The sequence below is a fragment of the Bombyx mori genome, chromosome 11 (assembly GCF_030269925.1).
Source record: "Bombyx mori chromosome 11, ASM3026992v2".
NCBI classification, from domain to species: Eukaryota; Metazoa; Arthropoda; class Insecta; order Lepidoptera; family Bombycidae; genus Bombyx; species Bombyx mori.
Window position 1 is genome coordinate 5,477,095 of NC_085117.1, and position 21,414 is coordinate 5,498,508.

The 21,414-nt window shown below is 38.0% G+C and overlaps 2 protein-coding genes across 4 annotated transcripts; both read right to left on the reverse strand.

Annotated features, from left to right (window-relative positions):
* Positions 1–3,264: 3,264 nt before the first annotated feature.
* Positions 3,265–12,497, reverse strand: LOC101735777 (U1 small nuclear ribonucleoprotein 70 kDa). Its single transcript, XM_004924133.5, has 9 exons — positions 12,119–12,497; positions 8,768–8,950; positions 8,491–8,553; positions 8,058–8,139; positions 5,383–5,484; positions 4,678–4,842; positions 4,281–4,374; positions 4,059–4,195; positions 3,265–3,416 (listed from the first exon to the last, which is right to left on the reverse strand). The coding sequence occupies exons 1-9, from the start codon at positions 12,260–12,262 to the stop codon at positions 3,328–3,330; spliced, it is 1,059 nt and encodes a 352-aa protein (XP_004924190.1). The 5' UTR covers positions 12,263–12,497; the 3' UTR covers positions 3,265–3,327.
* A 1,591-nt stretch (positions 12,498–14,088) lies between these two features.
* LOC101735634 (RNA pseudouridylate synthase domain-containing protein 1) lies at positions 14,089–20,999 on the reverse strand. 3 transcript variants are annotated; one of them, XM_062671056.1, is made up of 6 exons: positions 20,883–20,999; positions 20,317–20,425; positions 17,256–17,493; positions 15,797–15,958; positions 15,151–15,268; positions 14,089–14,307 (listed from the first exon to the last, which is right to left on the reverse strand). In XM_062671056.1, the coding sequence occupies exons 2-6, from the start codon at positions 20,422–20,424 to the stop codon at positions 14,103–14,105; spliced, it is 831 nt and encodes a 276-aa protein (XP_062527040.1). In that variant the 5' UTR covers position 20,425; positions 20,883–20,999; the 3' UTR covers positions 14,089–14,102. The 3 variants fall into 3 exon arrangements, with proteins under 3 accessions (XP_062527040.1, XP_021202367.1, XP_021202365.1); XM_021346692.2 differs by lacking the exon at positions 20,883–20,999 and adding an exon at positions 17,641–17,719 and having other exon boundaries at positions 20,317–20,764; XM_021346690.2 differs by having other exon boundaries at positions 20,317–20,999.
* Positions 21,000–21,414: the final 415 nt, after the last annotated feature.

The following is a 21,414-nucleotide window of genomic DNA, read 5'->3' on the forward strand; positions in this document are numbered from 1 at the left end:
AGCATAAAGTTTGCATTTGAACTGGCTGCTTCTCAACCAAATATCATTCCATGACTCCCAAAGGTGGGTTTTGGGCCGAATCATGCCAATAATTCATGTATGGGACTGTCTCCAACCTTAATAGCTTCTTTGGCAAACTGATCGTCTTTCTCATTTTCTTTAATCCCACAGTGACTTGGAATTCATGCAAAGATAATGGTGTAATTTCTTTGAGAACATATCCAAAGCTTACCTATATCATATCTTATATTCAATTTTGTTATAAATAAGGGTAATGACTAATGATAGAGATTGATGAATGCGGTTAGTGTATTATTTGCATAGACCTATATAGTAGGGACACGACATATTGTTCTATACGTACAATTGCTTATATAAATAGCACCCATTTTGAAGGCACACACATAAACATATATCTATCTCGTTCTTCCTCAGCACTTTAACTCGCAAGAAAACAATATAACAGTATTTCAGTGCGTACATAGAATGAAACATGAATATACGTAAATGTCTCCATCTCCGTCTAATGAGGCCGAAAATCCGCCATGTTTAGCGCGCCAAATGTCATTGTCACGTCAGTTCGGCCGTCTGTTTTGGGTTGTACATTATTTATTGACTTTGATATCGATTTAATGTGATTGCTTATATAAAATTTCTAATTTTATCATGCTTAAAACATACAAAAATAATAATTAAAACATATTTTATAGGACCTCAAGAAAGTCGATGCCCCAAAACTATTATCTATATATATATTTAAATTCATTATGGAGCCCTCATCCGAAACATAGATCATACACTTAATATATTTAAATCCGAAATATCGGACACCATTTTTCGGTCGGAATCTATTCATCATGACACTAATCATAAATACCTCTTTAAAATATGTCATCAAAACATATTTAGACATTCTGTTTAGATATTTCGGGAAAAAGGCTACCGACAAAATCTCTTCGGAACTATTTAAATAAAATAGTTTTATTCCGCAGTGAGTAAAACACTATTGTAAATTCGTTAAATATTTATTAATTAAGTGATTTTAGAGAGGAAGTTACAAGGAATGACGTTTGTAATTTCATTAACGAATAAATGTTCTGTAGGTGTTTTTTTTTATCAGGCGGTCCCTTAATAAGTTTAAAATTTGCGTGCGGTGTGGTAGTGCGGTGCACCTTCCTTGAGATGCGCTGCGGTAGTGTGTTACGGATTTTAGAGTCAGCAAAACAATTAAAATAGATTGTAATAGTCTAAGAAAAATAACGTACTCAAAATACGATAACATTCAGCATGCTAGAAATGGGCTGATGGCACTGTACTATGCCATATCTTTATGTTTTGCGACAAACGACAACTTTATAAAATCAGTGTAGCAAATTTAAAAAATCGTCATATCGTTTACTTGGAAAATTTGAAGCACGAACTCGTCAGATTTCACATAATATCTAAATCACATCATCTTTGCACATAACAATATAGTTACTTCCTATTAAAGTATAAATTCTACAAATACATTCATACTCAACAATATTTAAAATAAAATAAGCCAAGAACGTTTATCGATAAAACCTACTAACATTAAAATCTTCTGGGCAGCACTAAAACCGCCATGTTTTGTGGCCAGATGACGTCACAGTGGCACGAATTTTTTGTTGACGTTTCATTTCCATACATAGACCTATATAGTAGGGACACGACATATTGTTCTATACGTACAATTGCTTATATAAATAGCACCCATTTTGAAGGCACATACATAAACATATATCTATCTCGTTCTTACTCAGCACTTTAACTCGCAGGAAAACAATATAACAGTATTTCAGTGCGTACATAAAATGAAACATGAATATACGTAAATATCTTCGTCTCCGTCTAATGAGGCCGAAAATCCGCCATGTTTAGCGCGTCAAATGTCATTGTCACGTCAGTTCGGCCGTCTGTTTTGGGTTGTACATTATTTATTGACTTTGATATCGATTTAATATGATTGATTATATAAAATTTCATAATTTATCATGCTTAAAACATACAAAAATAATAATTAAAACGTATTTTATAGGATCTCAAGAAAGTCGATGCCCTAAAACTATTATCTATATGTATTTAAATTCATTATGGAGCCCTCATCCGAAAAATCCATTTTTCGGTCGGAATCTATTGATCATGACACTAATCATAAATAGCACTTTAAAATATGTCATCAAAACATATTTAGACATTCTGTTTAGATATTTCGGGAAAAAGGCTACCGACAAAATCTCTTCGGAACTATTTAAATAAAATAGTTTTATTCCGCAGTGAGTAAAACACTATTGTAAATTTGTTAAATATTTAATAATTAAGTGATTTTAGAGAGAAAGTCACAAGGAATGACGTTTGTAATTAATGAATAAATGTTCTGTAGGTGTTTTTTTTTTCACGCGGTCCCTTGATAAGTTTAAAATTTGAATTACTCTCAAGCGAAAGTGATTCAAATGGTGCGGCGCACCTTCCTTGGGGTGCGCTGCGGTAGTATGTTACGGACTTTAGAGTCAGCAAAACAATTAAAATAGATTGTAATAGTCTAAGAAAAACACGTACTCAAAATACGATAACATTTAGCATGCTAGAAATGGGCTGATGGCTTTGAACTACGCCATATCTTTATGTTTTGCGACAAACGACAACTTTATAAAATCAGTGTAGCAGCTTTTAAAAATCATCATATCGTTTACTTGGCAAATACGAAGGACGAACTAGTCTTAGATTTCACCCATCTAAATCATATCATATTTGCACATAACAATATACCTACTTACTTCCCATTAAAGTATAAATTCTACAAATAAATAATACTCAACAATATTTAAAATAAAATGAGCCAAGAACGTTTATCGATAAAACCTGATAACATTGAAATCTTTTGTACAGCACTAAAGCCGCCATGTTTTGTGGCCAGATGACGTCACAGTGGCACGAAATTTTGGTTGACGTTTCATTTCCATAGGTTTCCTACTTCATTGTTTCCATAGGTTTCCTACTTCAGTGATTATTTGTGTTTGTGATGCAGAATATTTTTTTTGTGATATGAGCAGGCAAACGGAATTAGACCATACTATTCGCTTTAAAAACTATCTAATTATAAAGATTGGCATTTACAGACTTCAAAACCTCGTGAGAACTGATTTCGATAAAAAATCAAATCGTCCTACATATTTTCGCTATAATTGTCAATTTTCGTCTTGTATCAAAGGTTGTTGTTAAAGTTGAAATAAAAGAAATAGGTTTATTCTTAATTTTATTGGGAATCAAATGCTGTACATGTACATTTCTCTGGGTGTATGGGGGTCAATACATGGACAGATCCGGGTTGTACTTGGTCTCATCCGGAGGTTCTTGCTTGATCATCAGCCCTTCGTGCTGTTCCATCGAGTAGTCTGTTCAGGGAAAAAATAAAATTTTATTCTTTCACACCACTATAGTACCAATGTATCAATATTAAATGAATAACTCTATGGTCATTTGTTTTGAGTCTGAATTGTGAAGTTATACAAATCCTTTTGGTTTCTTCAACTAATTATCTCATCAGGTTTGAAAGTATATATAGTAATAAAATAAAGTATATTCGTGCGGAATATTAAAATAATATACGAAACTCAACATGTTCTTAGATACTTGAAGGAGGTACTAAGTGTTCTGAAATTACATATATAATTGAATATGCAATTTCGAAAAGGGCACATCTCTGAAAATGTAAAATGTTGAAGAAATGAAAAAAACTGATCATTTTCTAAAGCAGTGTAAAATTTAAAATATTAACTTTTGTGATATATTGTAGTGTTAATTAGCACTTGAAACCTACTGGAATTATTATAAAAGTAGGGTAGGTAAGCCTTAAAACTACGTGTATATGAAAAAACGTATTTGACAAAATATGCAACATGTGCCCTTTTCGAAATTGCATATTCAATTACATATACAATAAATTTCTCAACACTACCTCGGTGTTGCCATAGTTTCCCTCATTTATTTCTACTCATTGTGTATGTGTCTGTGTGTGTGTGTGTGTGTGTACGTACCGTCGAGCGGCTCCTGTTTGATGTGTATGTCGTCGGGCTTGAGCTTGTGTTCCTTGTCCCGGGAGCGGCGTGAGCGCTTCTTGTCCCTTCGAGAGCGGCGACGCTCCGAGCGCGAGCGGGACCGGCGGCGGCGGCGTCTGTGGACACGCGGGGGGCGTACAGGGTGCCTTGCTGATCACATACATATATACTAGTTTCTTTTCGCATTAAGTGTGCACTTACGACTCTGGTTCTTCCTCGTCGCGCGTCTTGGGCCTGCGCGAGCGGGAAGATGAGCGCCGCCGCGAGCGGGAGCGGGAGCGGCGCCGACTCGCTCCTGGAACCAAACAAACGAGATCCGTCAGTCACGTGCGCCGTCACGAAACTCTGGCCGCCGGGAGCTCTGTTTCGCGAGAGAAACCAGTAGGGCGGTGGTCCCTACCCGTGCGGACCCACAAGTCGCCCTATCGCCAGTAATTGCGTAAATATTGATTTTTATAAGTGTTATTCCTTCATCAATGAAGTCATCCGTAAACATTTGTGGGGTATGCACTTCAATACCCTATACCTATAACCCTGTCTCAAACAAGATACAGAGTCTAACCGGCCCGCTTTCCCGTGGTTCCCAGCGTGTACTCACCGTGTTCCCTGGGCGTGCCGCCCTGTCTCCCCCTGTCCTCCCCGTGTTCCCGGAGGTGTCGTTGTTCGGCCCTGTACCGTTCCCTTTCCCTCTCGTTGTCCTCCCTTCCGGAGTGTTTGATGTTGACGTCAGCCCCCCCGCGACGCGTCCCCCCCAGTCCCCCACCTGTGAGATACAGCATTACTTATAGTGATATTTTTAGATTATAAATTCCTGGCCTAAAATAGTAAGTGTACTATTTTAGGTCAAGAATTTATAATCTAAAAATTTATGATATTGAATTTTTATTTTTATAATTATTTTTTTTAATTATTCCTCACTTGCAGATACGATTAATATTGCCATTGCCTTGTCTTTTTTGGATGATATTTGTTGTATCTCAAGCAAAAAACTAGAAATCAAGTTGCTATCAAAAGTAACTTAGCTGCGATACTCCATGAGCACATTATGAAAGCAATGACCACTCCTAGGACGCGGCGATGTGAGGTCTCGTACAAACTGCACAACCCTACATATCTTTATTGGAATCAACGTTGGTCCGGGCCGAGGAGTCCTGCGGTCCCCCACTCACTCCGCGGCCCCCATCTCTCTGCGGTTCCCCTTCCACGCAGCGGCCCCCTCCCACTCCGCGGCCCCCCCTTAGTTCTGAGCGGGCGTCGGACGGGGACCGGGCGAGCGGCGTTGCGTCCGGTTGCAGATACGTACCGAGCCGACGTGGTAACCATCCCTTGACCGTCCTGGCGCGCTCCACGTCCACCAATACCCGCTTACCGTCAATCTTCTTACCGTCCGCGTGCTTGTATGCCGCTGAAATACACCACGGAAAGATAATTACAAATAAAGCGATCGGACGCCTCATTCCACGTCTTACCTTAACGACAATGCCTTTAATTAAATCAGTTCAATTTTTATACTTTCTTCTCCCGACTATTTCCAGCTTACCATTTTATACTTTGAGACAGACAAAACTTACCGATCCCTGGTCAAATCGTTCGTTTTGTTTTAAATAATAATAATAATTTAATTCTAATAAAATAAATATCACGTAACGACATTGAGACACTACAAATAAAATTGAAACTAAAACATCAATTAGGGCAGACGAATTAACATTTGTCGATGAACTGTTAGATATCTCAAACGTGAGACATGAGGTCGAATTCAACTTTCACACACTTTATTCGTTCATTAGTTTCGTATTTAGTCCAAAACTAATATTAAAACGACATGTGTACAATGGAAACGTCACTTACTTAATGACAGATGTCAAAATTGACCGCTGCCATTTTGACACTGACTCTTCTCTTTATTGCTCTCGGCCCGCTCGGGGCACCGTTAATTGATTTCGCAGCGGAAACAGGCAGGGCTCACGATACACTCTCCCCAGACACAGAAAAAATAATCGGAAGTTTGATTTTGACTTTAGTTGGCCCCTTTAGTGTCACAGTATTTATGTATTTTTTTATAATTTTTTATTGGAAATACATCACCCTGCGTGCGCGTCTGGTGACGATATAGACTATAATATGTTTACTGTCAAACTCAAGTTTCAATTTTTTGTCAAAACCAACCAAAATAAACATTGACGGTTTTGGAAGAAAAAAAAACCTGTCAAACTTTTAAGAATCTCAGTGTGTACAGGTGAAAATCCGTACACAAATATAACGCAATAAGTAGTTCTATTATCTTTTCCCTGAAAGAAAAACTTTGCAACTGTATTTTCAACAGCTAAATATTTTACATAAATAATAATAATGAACAACTGGCATACCTACGCTTTGAATACCCACCTACCGATAACAGAGCCGACCGTCGAATAAATATATTTATATATATATATATATATATATATAATTTACGTATATTTATATACATTACATAAATATGTTATGTTTTATGAAAATCATTCAATATACCCACCATTTTTATACCTACCGTTATTTTTGATTGTTCATTTTGGAGGGTAGCAAGCGAGCAGCTTTTTTTAAATCAAATCGATTTTACTCTACATGTTGTTTCAATAATAATAAAAAACAAAACCATAGAAAATTATTTTTCTAAATAAATAAACACTTCCAGCGAGTTATTAATTAATTTCATTTGATGTTAATTGAATTCAAATAATTTAATTATGAAATTCCGCTACCCGAGACGTTTAAAAAAAAAAAAAAAACTTTAATTAATAAAAGTATTTTACCTCAAAGGTTATATCCGAGATGCATAGACTACATATTTTCATTTGAATAACCCTAAGCACCTTTAACCGTTAAAAAAAAAAAGAATCCAGATAAACAATTTTCAAGAACAATCCCTCTTCAAAAGGGTTTTATCATTAAAAATTGTACTGAAATCAATTTTTTTTAATAGTATATTTATTTTTATAGCTTTTTTTTTAAATGTATGTAGTCCTTACCACATACAAACCTATGCTAGATGTATGCCATTGTCAGTTGGGGGTAGTTTTAATCGGCAGACTCTGGTGAATGTAAAACAAAAAAAATAATGTAATTCATTTGTTTATGATTCGACGAGCGCGGAATTTTCAGGTAAACTTTTTTTTAATTTATGTGACGACCAAGGGTACCTTTTCGGAGGTTTAGTTACAAAAATAGAAAAAATGAACCAATACAGTCTTAGAGGAATGTAAATGTAATTACGTTACCGCGGAGTACATTATGTTAAATATCATAACAAAGCGAGGGCCTCACAAACCTCCCGAGGCAGTACTTTTTTTATTGCTTAGATGGGTGGACGAGCTCACAGCCCACCTAGTGTTAAGTGGTTACTGGAGTCCATAGACATCCACAACGTAAATGCGCCACCCACCTTGAGATATAAGTTCTAAGGTCTCAAGTATAGTTACAACGGCTGCCCCACCCTTCAAACCGAAACGCATTACTGCTTCACGGCAGAAATAGGCAGGGTGGTGGTACCCACCCGCGCGGACTCACAAGAGGTCCTACCACCAGTAAACAGTACTTGGTATAGTGGTTGGAGTCATTGGACACCATAATGTAAAAACTACAGACATAAGTATGAAGCCAATGCTTTGTTGCAACATCTGTTGATTCGCGGTAGATATAGGCAGAATGGAGGAATAATAATATGCCATATTAAATAAAGTTAAAACGCTCAAGAAGTTAAAAAAAAACTCTCCGAAAAGGTTTTATAAGGGACCATCATTGTTATAAAATTATATGATCATTTTCGCCTTTTTTTCATTTTACTTCCGTTACTATAACAATGATTTATTGCGTGCACATTGAACATATAATGAAAATATACCTAAATTTAAAGAGGTTTCAATGCACACACATATCATATATAGATATATTATAGAATATTATGTTCAATATATCATGACATCTCGATATACTCACAATGCATGTCCCGTTCGTGTTCATATTCAATGAAAGCATAACCTCTCGGTTTTCCATTTTCCTTGTCATAGACCATATGGATCTGTAAAGAACAACAGCTGTAAGCTTAAGCATCCCACTACTTCTGAATCCCATAACAACAACAGACATGTCGAGTATGCAATCAAGGGCTCTATCACTCCAATGAAATTTATACAGGATGTATTTATATATGTACAGCCTATGTTTATAAATATCCAAATAGTTCTCATGTGTAAGGTCAGTACCAGTGTTCAGTCAATGGTCTCCTGTAACTGATGTGAAATGGACATTGAGCGATGATCATGTAACCTATCTAGAGCAATACAATACCAACTAACAGAAATTTAAGTAGTGGAATTAAAAGTTCCTAACCACTGTGTTAATGATATCATAATTATTGAGTTTCACAAACCTTTTTGATAGCTCCATATCCTTCAAATTCTCTTCTGAGTTTAGATTCAGAAGTATCATAGTTCTGTAAACAGAAAGATTCATTGTTTTACGAGCACATCACAAAATACTTTAATTAGGGGCTTAGTGAATAATGTCGCAAATAATAGTTGTTTTTTGGCAAGTTTAAAATAAAGTACACCAATTTTTTAAATAAAAGCTTACAGGCTTTACATTTTGACTTTAATTTCATTTATTTGCATAGGGGTTTACAATTATTTGAAAATATATAATCTTACCACTCGTGCAACAAAAAGAGTTTTGAATGGATCTGCTGTAACTTTCGGATTACTAGAAGGATCCCACAATGCAATCTCCTGCTCTAGTTTATAAGCAATCTGCTCTGCTTTCTCTCTTCTTCTCCTCTCAATGCGTTCTTCTCTCGTCTCCACTCTTGTTGGTGGAGGAGTTTCCGAGGGATGCTGTAAAATTTTGAGTACTAAATGAGGAATATGGATAATTTTTATTACAATTATTATCAACTAGTCATCTTATAGACATATGCGGTTCACAGCAAAGGTTGATAAGAACAAAAAAGAATACACAATGCTACATAGCTTCAAGACTGTTAAAGTTAGGCAGTACAAGAGAATTAGCAATAAGTTTATATTTTGTATATTTCTTAAATTAATGTGTATGTATTGGTATAAACAGTACAATTGAATACAAACAGGAATTTACCCAATTAATTTTTGGCACTAATTTCATATGCTGGGAGAATGTAGAAGTGTATCAGGATGTATAAGTTTTTGAGGCATCAAAGTACTTATGCCATCAATAGATCATCATTAAATCGCATCATCATATCCTAGCAAATTAGCAGGGAGTGAAAAGTATTTTTGTAGGATAGGATTTTTATGTTCTATCTACCTCATTTATGCTTCTTTGAAAGAAGAAATACACCAACCATTTGAATAATTTGCAACATTTTATATTTAATGGAAAGAGAGACAATGATCTCTTTAATATGAATCAAATATTAAGATTGTTAAATGAAATTTTATTTAATTTTTTTAGACATTCTGATCACATAAAAAATGTGGTACCCTGATGAGGAACACCCAAGATATAGGATTCACACTCAAAATATGATTCATAGTAAATGCTTTTTTTTGGTCAGGAGGAAATCGCCGGACTCCCACCCTCCACTGTGGATGGCGGGTGGGGTATGTCGGAGTCGAACCGACTAAAACCTCCTCTCGCTCAACAACCCATCCGAACCTCGCATGAGACAGAACTCAAGAAAAGGCAAAGGGGGAGAGTGAAGCGTTTAGTGCGGAGCACATCTCTCCCATCACCCTCCCCCTGGGGACGCCGAACCGGCGGTCATTGGCGCCACGACCACCAGCCCTCTTGACTTGACTCAGACTTGACGTTCTGCAAGATGTTCGGAGCAGACCGCGGTCCCAAGGAATTTTAGGGCCCCACCCACTAAGCGACTCCCCTGCACTCTTACACCCGACATCCGAATTTCGTCGACGACAGCGACGACGAAAATGCGGACCGCATCGTAGTCCGCATTTTCGCCGACGCGTCGTCCCGTCCTCCCGGTGCCAGCACGCTAGTGACGGTAGAGTGCGGCGCAGCCTCAACCCTTTAGGTCGCCCCGTGACCATCACCGGGAAGAGACTGCCTCTTCATAGGGGCCAGAGCTGGACAAACGCCGACCACCGGCTCGGCGGCGGCGGCACGGCGCCGAGAGGGAGGAAGAGTTCTCCCTTTCCCGTTCCACCGCCTCTTTCTGCGAGATGTTGGACTTGCAGAAGTCGAGCATCGCCTGCCAGGACTCGTCGATACCAAGCATCGTAGCCATGACGGTCGGAAGCGACAAGTCCGGTCCTATTTTTGCAACGAGGACGCGGCGCTGCTCCGCGAAAGCGGGGCAATACGCGAGCGTGTGCTCCGCCGTGTCCTCGTTGCAGTCACTGCAGTGGTGGCACTTTGGCGTCGGCTCCCTCCGGGCGACGCGGTGAGCACCTGCGTCGCTCGGAAAGTGAGACGTCCTCGGTCGCGATTCACCCAGTCCGAGAGGACCGGGCGGATCACCTCGACGGTCCGTCGCCCGTAGGCGGAGTCCGCCAGGCGGCGAGACCACGCCTCGAGCACGGCACGCCGAGATTGAAGCTTCCGCGAAGATTGAAAAGCCTACCCTGTCATAATTTATTTTCTTGAGCGACTTTTATTTACAACGGCTGCCCCACCACTCAAACCGAAACAGATTACTTACTGCTTCACGGCAGAAATAGGCGGGGTGGAGGTACCTACCCATGCGTACAAGAGGTCCTACCACTAGTATACTCTTCTTTATCAATCAATAGCCCACTAAGTTTCTCTACGGATCTTCTCAGTGGGTCGCGTTTCCGATCCGGTGGTAGATTCTGCGAAGCATTGCTCTTGCCAGGGCCAGTGTTAACAACATTCACAGTTTGAGACCTGTGGGCTTACCTACACGTTAGGGTGAAGCTGAAATAGCTTCTCAAGGCTATCAGCATAGGTAGGAAAAAAAAACAATCAATCAATGAAAACAATATTGTCATTTATAAATCATTGTAACAACCAGGAATAGAGATGAGGTGTGTATAGCAATACTTGTCATCGTAAGTATAGTAGAGTACAGTCTGGTCTGTAAGTACAGTATCTTTTTGCCTGAGCTGATCATGAACAAAGAGCTGTGGCGGATCACCAAGTAGACACCAATGAAGAAGGAGATCCTTACGCGGAAGTGGTATTGGATTGTTCACATATTAAGAAAGCCTGATACCCACCTATCCAAGAGAGCACTGACCTGGAAAGCATCTGGCAAAAGGAAGAGAGGCCATCCCAGAACAAATTGGCGTCGCTCAGTGAAGCAGGAGCTGGGCGTCTTAGGAATGATGTGAGAGGAGTTAAAATAGACTGCCCAAGGCTGTAAATGGAAGGATTTGATTCGAGCCCTAAACCCCAGCAGAAGGTAATAGGAAAGAAAGAGGAAGAGATTTTTTTTGGAATGAAACAATTGCAACCATTCTATAGAACAGATGTTCAGTAGGATGGATAGGCACACTCAAGAGCTTGACCAAACTAAGAGTTATCCTAAGGGAAACTCAAATGAATTAAAGACAGCTGCTTTGTGAGTGCATCTACCTTCGGAGAGGAATCACGACCAACTGCGAAGTTTTACACCGAATTCTGGCTAATTCGGGGAATTGTGCTATAGTAGCTGGTACCAATAGCGTCCCACAACTGTGAGAATGGCTGTGCCTATTCGTAAGAACAAGTCTAGAGCGTCGACGGTGAATGATTAGTACAAGACATTACTTAATACAAGCAAATATCTCCAGCAATAAAGAAAATTTTGAATCTATGACGAACCGCATTTCCAAATTTAATTTAATGATGATATTAAGGAACCACCACGCTCACTAATATTCTACTACATTCTACACTGATGTCTGGTCGTCATCATTTTATTACAAATTTCTTTGGTTGGAATAAAGTAACACAGACCGTAAACTATCAGCGTTAGAATTTTATAGAGGCCTCGGCATATTGATTATCTTTGTATACGATTTTTTTTGACAAAGGAAAATATTACTAAAATGGTGTCTAACCTCAAAGCAGCTAAGGAAAGCGCCGACTCCATCGTATCCTTTTTGTTTTTTTTCGTGCGGAAGCTTCGCGGCCGGTGGCAGATACGGAATGGGGTCCCGGGCGGCAAATAAAGCCAATAAATTTGGTGGCAAAAACTGCGTCATTTTAACACTCACAAATCACACATCATATAATCACAGTATAATCTATTTATAAACGTCCTTGCAGTAGCAATTACTAACTAAGAAGATAAAGCCTATTTATACATATATATTGTAAAATATTTCTGATAAATCACATTAATTAAAGTAAATCACTTATCACACCCAAGTATGAACGCCAACGCCATTTGCAAATCATTTTTTTTAATAAACGTAACGGCTTGGACTCTAGTCTTTTAAGCCAATCTAAAAAGTTACATTTCCGCGAAATACATTTAAAATTTGTAACAATTTTTTTAGATATTGATTTTCCGGGACTCAGGATCAATTTTTAACGGCCATCGGAGAATGAATCGATTTAATTTATTGACGGGATTCTCTCTAGCGTCGTGTTAGGCGCGGTAACCAAATCAATCTATTTTTCAGTCCACAAACGTTCACTGCTGGATCTAGGTGAAAATTTTGCATTCCTCTCTTATAAATCTTTGGCAAGCCCATACCGTGGGCTTCGAAGGCTAAGTATTTAGGCGTCACTCTCGACAAGGGCTGACATTCGGGGTCCACATTAAGTCAGTACGCGATCGAGCCGCGTTCCTACTCGGTCGACTGCTCAATAAGTATTTACAAACGGCATCATTGCGTCACTTTGAAAAGGCGGTATGACATGAAAATCCTCTTGTCGTGGCCGCCGGAAATTACATACCCGATCTTGTGGACCGAATAGTAAAGTCAACGTCGCTCTAAACACGTCATTACGGATCCTCCCGATCCATTAACGGTGCTTCTGGGTACTTCAAGCACCTGTCACCGTCTTCGCCGAACCCGTCGATTGCAACGAAGGGCACGACGAGTAAATTAACTCATAGACACAGCCCACTGAGAGCTCCGTGAGCTCATCTACAAGCTACAGCTGTAAAGCCTCGTACGGACTTTGCGTTCCAGGGTACGCGTAGCTTGGTTACGCATATCCTGGAACGCACAATCCGGATGTGTTGCTACGCGTGTACAGTCGCTGTAAGCGTACCAATCCATTCGCAGTCGGTATTTAGTCGCGAGTCAAAGAAGTTGTCATGTTTTATTTGGACGGCACAATGGCAAGATATGCGTTCCCGTGTTTCAATAATGAAATCTCTATAAAACAATTCAGTTATATGAATCAAAATCTTTATTATGGAATACGAAATCGTTTAATTATAGAAATACATCATTACGTAAAGATGCGTGGAGAAATATTTCAACAAAAATGAAGTATCGCGATTTCTTCTTTTTCTTTAAAAACGCGGCAAACGCCGTAGCCATTCTCTTCGTCAGCCTCGAATATATTAAGTGTATAATCTATGTCGTCAGCATTACACAGGGTCGCGCGTGCACTGGATTCTTTCGGTTCGCACTGTTGTACTACTGTAAGCGTAGTTGACTCGTGACGCTTTATAAACGGGTACGCGTACCTTTTTATACGCGTAGCTTGGGTACGCGTTCTTTGGAACGCAAAATTCGTACGAGGCTTTATAGCCTCTCAAGGCTATCAGAATAAGCAGGAAAAAAAAGGTCAACTCTGCCCTATGATCTTCAAGCGAAATAAATTGTCCCTTAATAACAAGGTGACACTCTACACAACTTGCATATATTCCGTCATGATCTATGCAAGTGTAGTGTTCGCTCACGCGGCCAGTACACACATTAACTCTCTCCAGGTCATCCAATCCCGTTTCTGCAGGATAGCCGTCGGAGCACCGTGGTACGTCAGGAATGTTCACCTCCACAACGATCTAAATTCAGTACCGATAGATTTCTTATGGAAGCCTCAGAATCGTAAATGAAAAACATCAAAGATAGAAATAATTTAATTGGTGCAATTATACATTTTATAGTTGACGCCCAGCACATATGACTTATCGATCACGTCACATACATCATTGAAGTCGCCTTTGGTTTTGTAAGGGTACGCTACCCGATCAGACTTCCAGTGCTGGAGGAAGCCTTCATCGGAAAAGTAAGGGGTTTTGGTTTGAACGTCGATAACTTCCTTGTCGACTGGTAAAACTAGCCTGCAAGGCAATACGGACTAGTAAATAGGCATCAACCGAAACCTTATTCTATGATTCATCTCTAAACAGTATTTCTTTCATCAATAACTGACTTTTTTGACAAGCGTTTAACCCACAGACACAGCCCATTGAGTTTCTCGCAGGATATTCTCAGTGGATCACGTTTCCGAATCCGGTAGTAGATTCTGCGAAGCACTGCTCTTGCTAGGGCTAGTATTATCAACACCTCCGGTTTGAGTCGAGCCCTTCGTCGCAAGCGATAAGTTCGACGAGGACGACGACCGCATACTGTTTTAGGTGTATAAGTACAATATTAAATATAAACAAAAAGGAGAAAACGATGCTAGGCCCTAGACTGTGACTAGACGATACAAATTATACTAAAATTTCGATTTTATGTTGTACTTAAATCGGCACGCGAATATATTGTTACTGTGGCGTCAGGTGACACCCGCGCCTTCGGGAATCTCGATCGCGCCCGATGACGCCCGAGTGCGACTTGGTGTGCCAGTGTTGCACACTACAAAAGGATGAAAGATGACCCTGCGGTGCTCAGAATACGTCTATTACTTTTGGCCGATACATCACTAGCGAAATTATGTTAAAAAGATCTCGAAGTCATGTAGTAATGGAGTAAGGGGACGAATTGAGATTCCTCGTGGTGGAGACAAAAATGCTACCCGGACCGCAGAGCCACTATACCAAATATGTTGCCCCAACAGAATTTGACTGGACTCCAACCATTATTATGCAGCCAGAACAATTTTACCAAGTTTCCTCTCCTTGGAACCTTACACTAAAAAAATGCTAAGCTCTTCCAAGGATCATGCCTTGTGGGATTACCTGGAAGCGTGGAGAAACATGCGGTGTGGAGAACAGTCCGACCTGTCGCTGTAAGTGTAATCGCCCAGTATAGTGTGGCCTATTGCGTTACAGTGGACCCTCAGCTGATGGCGACGACCTTTCCACAAACACCAAACAGTGGAAATTAGCGCTAAATCCCATAATGTACTTAATATCTTGTCATACAAGTCATTCATTATATGAAGTTTATGAAGAGGATTAGGAATTTCATTTTAGGGTTTGATGGCATAGTCAACACCAAGCCGTACTCTGCTGTGTTAATACATACTACTACGGTCGGAGGCACAATACTGTAATGTTAAGCAATATCCTGTAGGCAGACGAGCATACGGACTACCTAAAGGTAAATAGTTACCGTCGCTCATTGACATCAGCAATGCCAGGGGTAGAGCCAAGCCGCTGCTTACCATTGTGTATACCAGGACATTAATTTCAAAGCCGGATGGTAGGTGGCAAAACATATCTGGAAACGCACTGTAGATGAACGCACGGCCCCAGGGTGTTGTGCGGAGGAACTCTACTCCAATGGCTGGGGGACCGGGTAAATGTAAAATTCACATAGACAAACTTCTGATAGCCATTGCGACTAGTTTACCCAGCTTTTTGAGAGACCCCAGAGACAAACCAGTTATAGGCTTCAGTAGGAGTACAGACACAGGACTCCGTTGGTACCAGCCCGTCTCCAAGAGCAGCATCCTGGTCTGAGCGCTGCGAACTTGTATCGTTTGAGATGAAGATGTTCGCGCCAGCATCTTGTGATTCGAGTGCAGGGTTTCAGGGTCTGCGCCTGTCAATGCGATAATTTTTATGATGAAAATATGTATGCATCATTTATAAAAAAAAAAAAGAACGATTGATACGTTTCTTTGCACACAGAAAGAACGGAAGTATCTTGTGGTCTTGCAGCTTGTTTGACTTGGGTTTTTATTTTCACGATAAGTGGATTAAGTGGATTTTATTCGTTGTCTGTGTAGCCGGCTTACGGACGATAGTTTTACGTGATAACGTCAGTAGCAGAACTATTCGAATTGCTACCTCTTACGTCACGCGAGAAGAGAGATAAATGTGTCACAAGTCAACGATTGGCCCTCTCGCTTGCACGCTCAGGCTCAGGCGGAACGTGACATTTTTATGTGCGTGCAGCCGGTGTTCATCGAGTTATAAGACGTTATCACGCCAATAAAACAATAATTTAGTCTGGTGATGAATCTGGAAGGTGAGTGATCATACTCTTGTATGGATCTTAAGTGGAACATAGTTAGTTTAGTAAACATAGACTTTGGAGTCGTAAGATTCTTGCTAGCTACACTGCAATAATAAATAAATAATTGAAAGTGTCACGGTCCAAAATATTAAGGCATCAGGAGTATCTACGGGTATCTCCTCGTATCTACTCGTACTAGACTTTGAGACAGCAAGTCTTAAGGTGGGTGGTGGCGTTTGGGGACACCTGGTCGATCATGAGGTTATTAACTACCCATCTCTAAACTAAGCAAAGTGGAGATAACTGATCAATATCGTCACATAAAAGCAGGGGTGCCTTGATGCTTTTCTCCATCTCCCTCGCTACCGCTTTCTATTGGATTTATTTAACAATAATTTTTTTTTTATATAATTTAATATTCACTAACTGATACCCGCGGCTTTCCTATCATGTTTAATGGAAGTTTTTTAACAAGGATATCCTTTTGATAAAAAGACAGCTCTTTCCAAAGGGGACTCCCATGATCCATCATGTTATTTTTAAATGCAATTTTTTGTCAATTTCAATCTAATGATTTCTCATATTGTGGCGAGCCCGAGTGCGGCCCTGCGCTGGAGCATCGTACTATAATATTCGACAGTACTCGCAAAATGCTTTCATTCGGTTGAGTTCGAGACAGACATACGCTAGGGTCTTCCACTATTAACATCTGTATTTGATCGCTGTTTCATTAAATATAAAATTGTAGTTAATTGGTGGTATCATTTAATTTTCACTGCAACGAAACTACAATATTATGTTACATGACGCAAGATTGGCCCAGTACTAACAAAATGTGACTAAGAATATTTAATGGTCGCTAAAAACACCATAAACTTACCAACGCCATAATCAACATCGGCCAGCTCAAAGCCAACATGTCCGCGGACGATCGCCAGGTAGTATTTCCTGGTCAATCTCTTTTCGAACGCTTTGCCAGCGCTGGCCGCAGCTGGCCGACTCTTGGCCATGCAGAGCACGCCACTCGTGGCGTAGTCCAATCGTTGGACGAAATGTAAAGGTTGCGATGACGTTGACAGATGAGAATCGCAACGCGCTATTTGGTAAGCCACTGTGTTCTGAAATACCAACTCGTTTCTCTTAACTTTAAAGAAAATAATTAGTTTATCAATGAATATGGGCGGCATAAACTGTCATATTATATGTCAGTAAGTGTATATATTGTCAGTGTTGAATGCATACAATTATCAATTATATATATATACCATTGATACGAAAGGACAAGGCACTCAGATTAGACTTGGATGCTGATTAATGACTTTTTTTATCTATTTCGGTGTCTAACTGGAAAAAAAAATTGATTTATGTTATAAGATTAAAGATTAAGATTATTTATTAGAGATTATTATTAGAGATTAAAGTAGCCATTGGCTTGGCTGTATGAGATGACATCCTATTGTTTTTAGGCAATTACGGCCATGGAGTTAATAAGTACCTACAACTGGAGTGCTGTCTAATGCCGAGAAATCGGTCTCGAAAGAGAATACTTTTTGGTCGCGGTGTCCTTGTCTAATGTGGTGACCATATATAATTTAATTATAGGACAAAATTATACACATGCATAAGTTTTGAATTTACCTTAAGTAATTCTGTGTAACCCTATGTAAATACAAAACACGTGCTTGCAACCTTTTATTTATGTAAATTCAATTCTAAACATTGCTTCGTCGTCATGGTGACTTTTTTTCGACGGTTTTTTTTGGAAATTGCTGCGTTGTCGAAAATCTAGCACTGAGTTTTATTACAAACATCATTACCTCAGTTCTATTACTTAAACTTCCTCAAACTCGTGTTTAACGTCCGAATACTCAACCGCGACTTAAATAATATATTATGTTGAACTTAATTACGCAATTCCTACTTTAATGTACTGGCTAAGTGGGCCGTGCAAATTAATATTTGACACACTGAGTGAGACACTGCAACACACATGGTCTGCGCGTATCGGGTGCTCTTTTCCTACATTCACATCTTCAATTGATTTAAAATTGTTTGTATTTTTACTTCTGTGCTATTTTAATGACACGTGTATATTAAGTCTACTAGTTACATTTTAGGAAATAAAACACAATGGGTAATAAAATGAAATGAACTGAAATTCATTTATTTGTTATATGTAGACAATTAAATAACTCTTAAATGACAAGTCAATACACATAACACGATACACATAGTACTTGATCTCTATTTACAAAATATTGGTTATACATATTATTATTATTAAGTTCAGTTAATTTTCTGTAGTCTTATAATATAACATTTCCTCTATTTTAAGTAAATTCTTTTTTTTCAACGAAATACATAATTTATTTTAATCAATATCTAAGTGGACCATGAGTATCATTAAAATTTCGCAATTTAAATTTCAATTCAATTAAAAATCGCCATTTTTCTTTAATAAATCTAAAATCGACTTTATATTTACAATCACTATTTCGCGACTTTTAAGTTTTTGTTTCAATACCTTAACATCTTGTCGTAATTTTGCTTTTCTCGGGGTATTTTTTATTTCTTGCGTTTGAGTACTTGATTCTTCTTGTTTGACCTTTATATAGGACATTTTCCAGAAATTCCAACGTCATATTTACTAGAAGATCCTACTCGTTCGCTTAACGTCAGGCAAATGATATACATGCTTCCGTGCGACGCTATTCAATACAATAAAAAAAGTTCAAAAAATACCACGTGATGGCTCTTATAAAATGAAAAATACATTGCAAAATTATAGTTTTCACGATTGTTTTTTCAAATTTAGTATATGACATAGATTAAGTACAATTTACAAGACAAATGGTATTAAATATTATAATGAGAAAAAATATCTCACATTTTAAAAATATATGCTCACACTAGTAAAAATTTATCAATGAATCTGACATATGGAAGGATATTCCACAAACTGGAGACGATTCTCGCTTAAAACCACTTACATTAAAAGTGTTCACCATGATTACACGGAAACTTTCACGATTTTCGAAAAAAAAACAAGCCACAAGCTGTATCAGTGCCATTTTAACTTCGCACTACAAACGTAAATAGACGCCATTTTTCTTTTAATCCATTCATAGCTCTTTTTCGGTGATGCCAACAATTAATCTGGCTTCCCACCAAATTCAACATGAAAACCATCAGAAATCTACGTACCTACCATTAAATTTTCCATTAAACAGAGTTCTTATTAACATAGAACAATAATTTTTTTGTTAATAAGCTTTATTAATATATGATGTTCTATTAAAAATCAATATATATCATATAATCAATACTTCTTATATAATTTATTTTAATAAATTGTCATCATCAGAAACTAATTTCACCATAACTTTGTACGTTTATTTTGAACCAATTTAATTTTTGACGTTGATGGAAATTCTAAATTCTCGCAACATTTTCTAGTTAAGTTTAAGTCACTTCGTTTAAATAATATGTATTTAGATATATTATTGTCATAAAATGTTTAAAATCCTGTAAAGTGGATTGATTTTAAACTTTTCGATAATTTTCAACAACACTTGGGTGGCTACTAAAAAATCCACTAACCACTAAAAGCCATTTTTGATAACGAAGACGGGGTCCAAATTCCGAGATTTTATGGAAAATCCTCTAAGCTAGCAACACTGCTTTTTGTTTGTAAAATGTGCGAGAGGGACACCACCACTTAATAATCATTCTCTTTTCAGACCGTTTTTCCTTACATCTTTTGCTATTTAAAAATAAACTTTAAGCCATAGAGATAAAGTATATTTTTAGTTTTTATGTCAAACGAAGTAAGCACTCCAGTTAGAATAGTAACTCTATGATTACGGCTAAGCATCTTTATCATAACCAAACTTTTAGTATTACTTAAATTCATAACAGAATTAGATTAATAACAAATTTACCTTTTCGTTTTCGTCATCAGAATTGATATACATGTCATAAGGCTTGTTCACGATTAAATAATCAGAGTTTTCAAATAGAATTTCCACAGCCATGTTCTTTGTTGACATTCTGAACCCGCGAAAATTGAAATTAGGTGCGTTCATTTTTGATGATTTTTCTCTAATTTATTTATCCAGAAGCGAAAAACATCTGAGTTTTATTGTATTTAATTTTCTTAGAGACGGCACTTGAAGTAAATAGTTGGATATCCGTGGACAATAATGCGATAGGAATAATTGAATTGTGGTCTGCAAAGCACGGTCCAAATAAACGCAGATCACTTCCTCCAATGGCATTTTGTCCACTGGATATCTTATTTTTATTATTTTTATTCACATAATAAAAGTACACATCAAAATTTAAGACACCAACTGACAGAAGGAACAAAAGAATTTGTTTACGTCACTTTGCTCAAAATACTATTTGGTGGTAAAAAGAGTTTTAGTTGTTAAAATGTATAAAACCTATGAAAAATACATTTACGTACTCCTACTATGTACTGTTAATTTACACACAAATACTATACCGTTTATGCACATTTTGAAATGAATTTACAAGATGAGACGAACCGCTGAAGTATGAAACCTAGGTCTATGAGACGAACGCACTTTATAAGATGTCATATTTTGACACTTCATGCTCTAACTCGACCAAATGTAAACCGTATTTTTATGCTATTTTTAGTACCGTAAAATGGGGCGATTAGGGACAAATTCCAACTTTATGAGCAATTTTAAGGTAGTTGTTGATGTATATAATGCTATATCAGGATCAAAATGATTGAGTCTTGGGGGCATCTTTGTTGTCTAATTTAAAATTATGCAACTAGCATTCCAGTTTAAGCAAAAAATGCAAAAATAGGTGTAATCCCTATTTACCCGAAAATTGCGGTTAATTGGGACGAAATGAGAAATTTCCTAGGGTTGGCACTACTTTTATTTTTATATATAGTTTTAATTTATTCATTTATTTAGTTGCACCAACAAAGTGATCATCAATAAAAAAAATTGAAAAACTGACAAAAGTACATGGCAGACATCACCTCAATTATAGGTGCA

Excerpts from the sequence above, each read along its gene's own strand:
- LOC101735777 (XM_004924133.5), bottom strand. The coding sequence starts at position 12,262 with ATGACGCAGTTTTTGCCACCAAATTTATTGGCTTTATTTGCCGCCCGG. Across the intron at positions 4,843-5,382 it reads ATGGTTACCACGTCGGCTCG|GTGGGGGACTGGGGGGGACG; the intron begins GTACGTATCTGC and ends TGTATCTCACAG. Across the intron at positions 4,375-4,677 it reads CGGCACGCCCAGGGAACACG|GAGCGAGTCGGCGCCGCTCC; the intron begins GTGAGTACACGC and ends GTTTGGTTCCAG.
- LOC101735634 (XM_021346690.2), bottom strand. The coding sequence starts at position 20,460 with ATGAACGCACCTAATTTCAATTTTCGCGGGTTCAGAATGTCAACAAAG. Across the intron at positions 17,494-20,316 it reads CTGATGACGAAAACGAAAAG|AACACAGTGGCTTACCAAAT; the intron begins GTAAATTTGTTA and ends TTGGTATTTCAG. Across the intron at positions 15,269-15,796 it reads CCTACTGAAGCCTATAACTG|GTCGTCGCCATCAGCTGAGG; the intron begins GTTTGTCTCTGG and ends GTTTGTGGAAAG.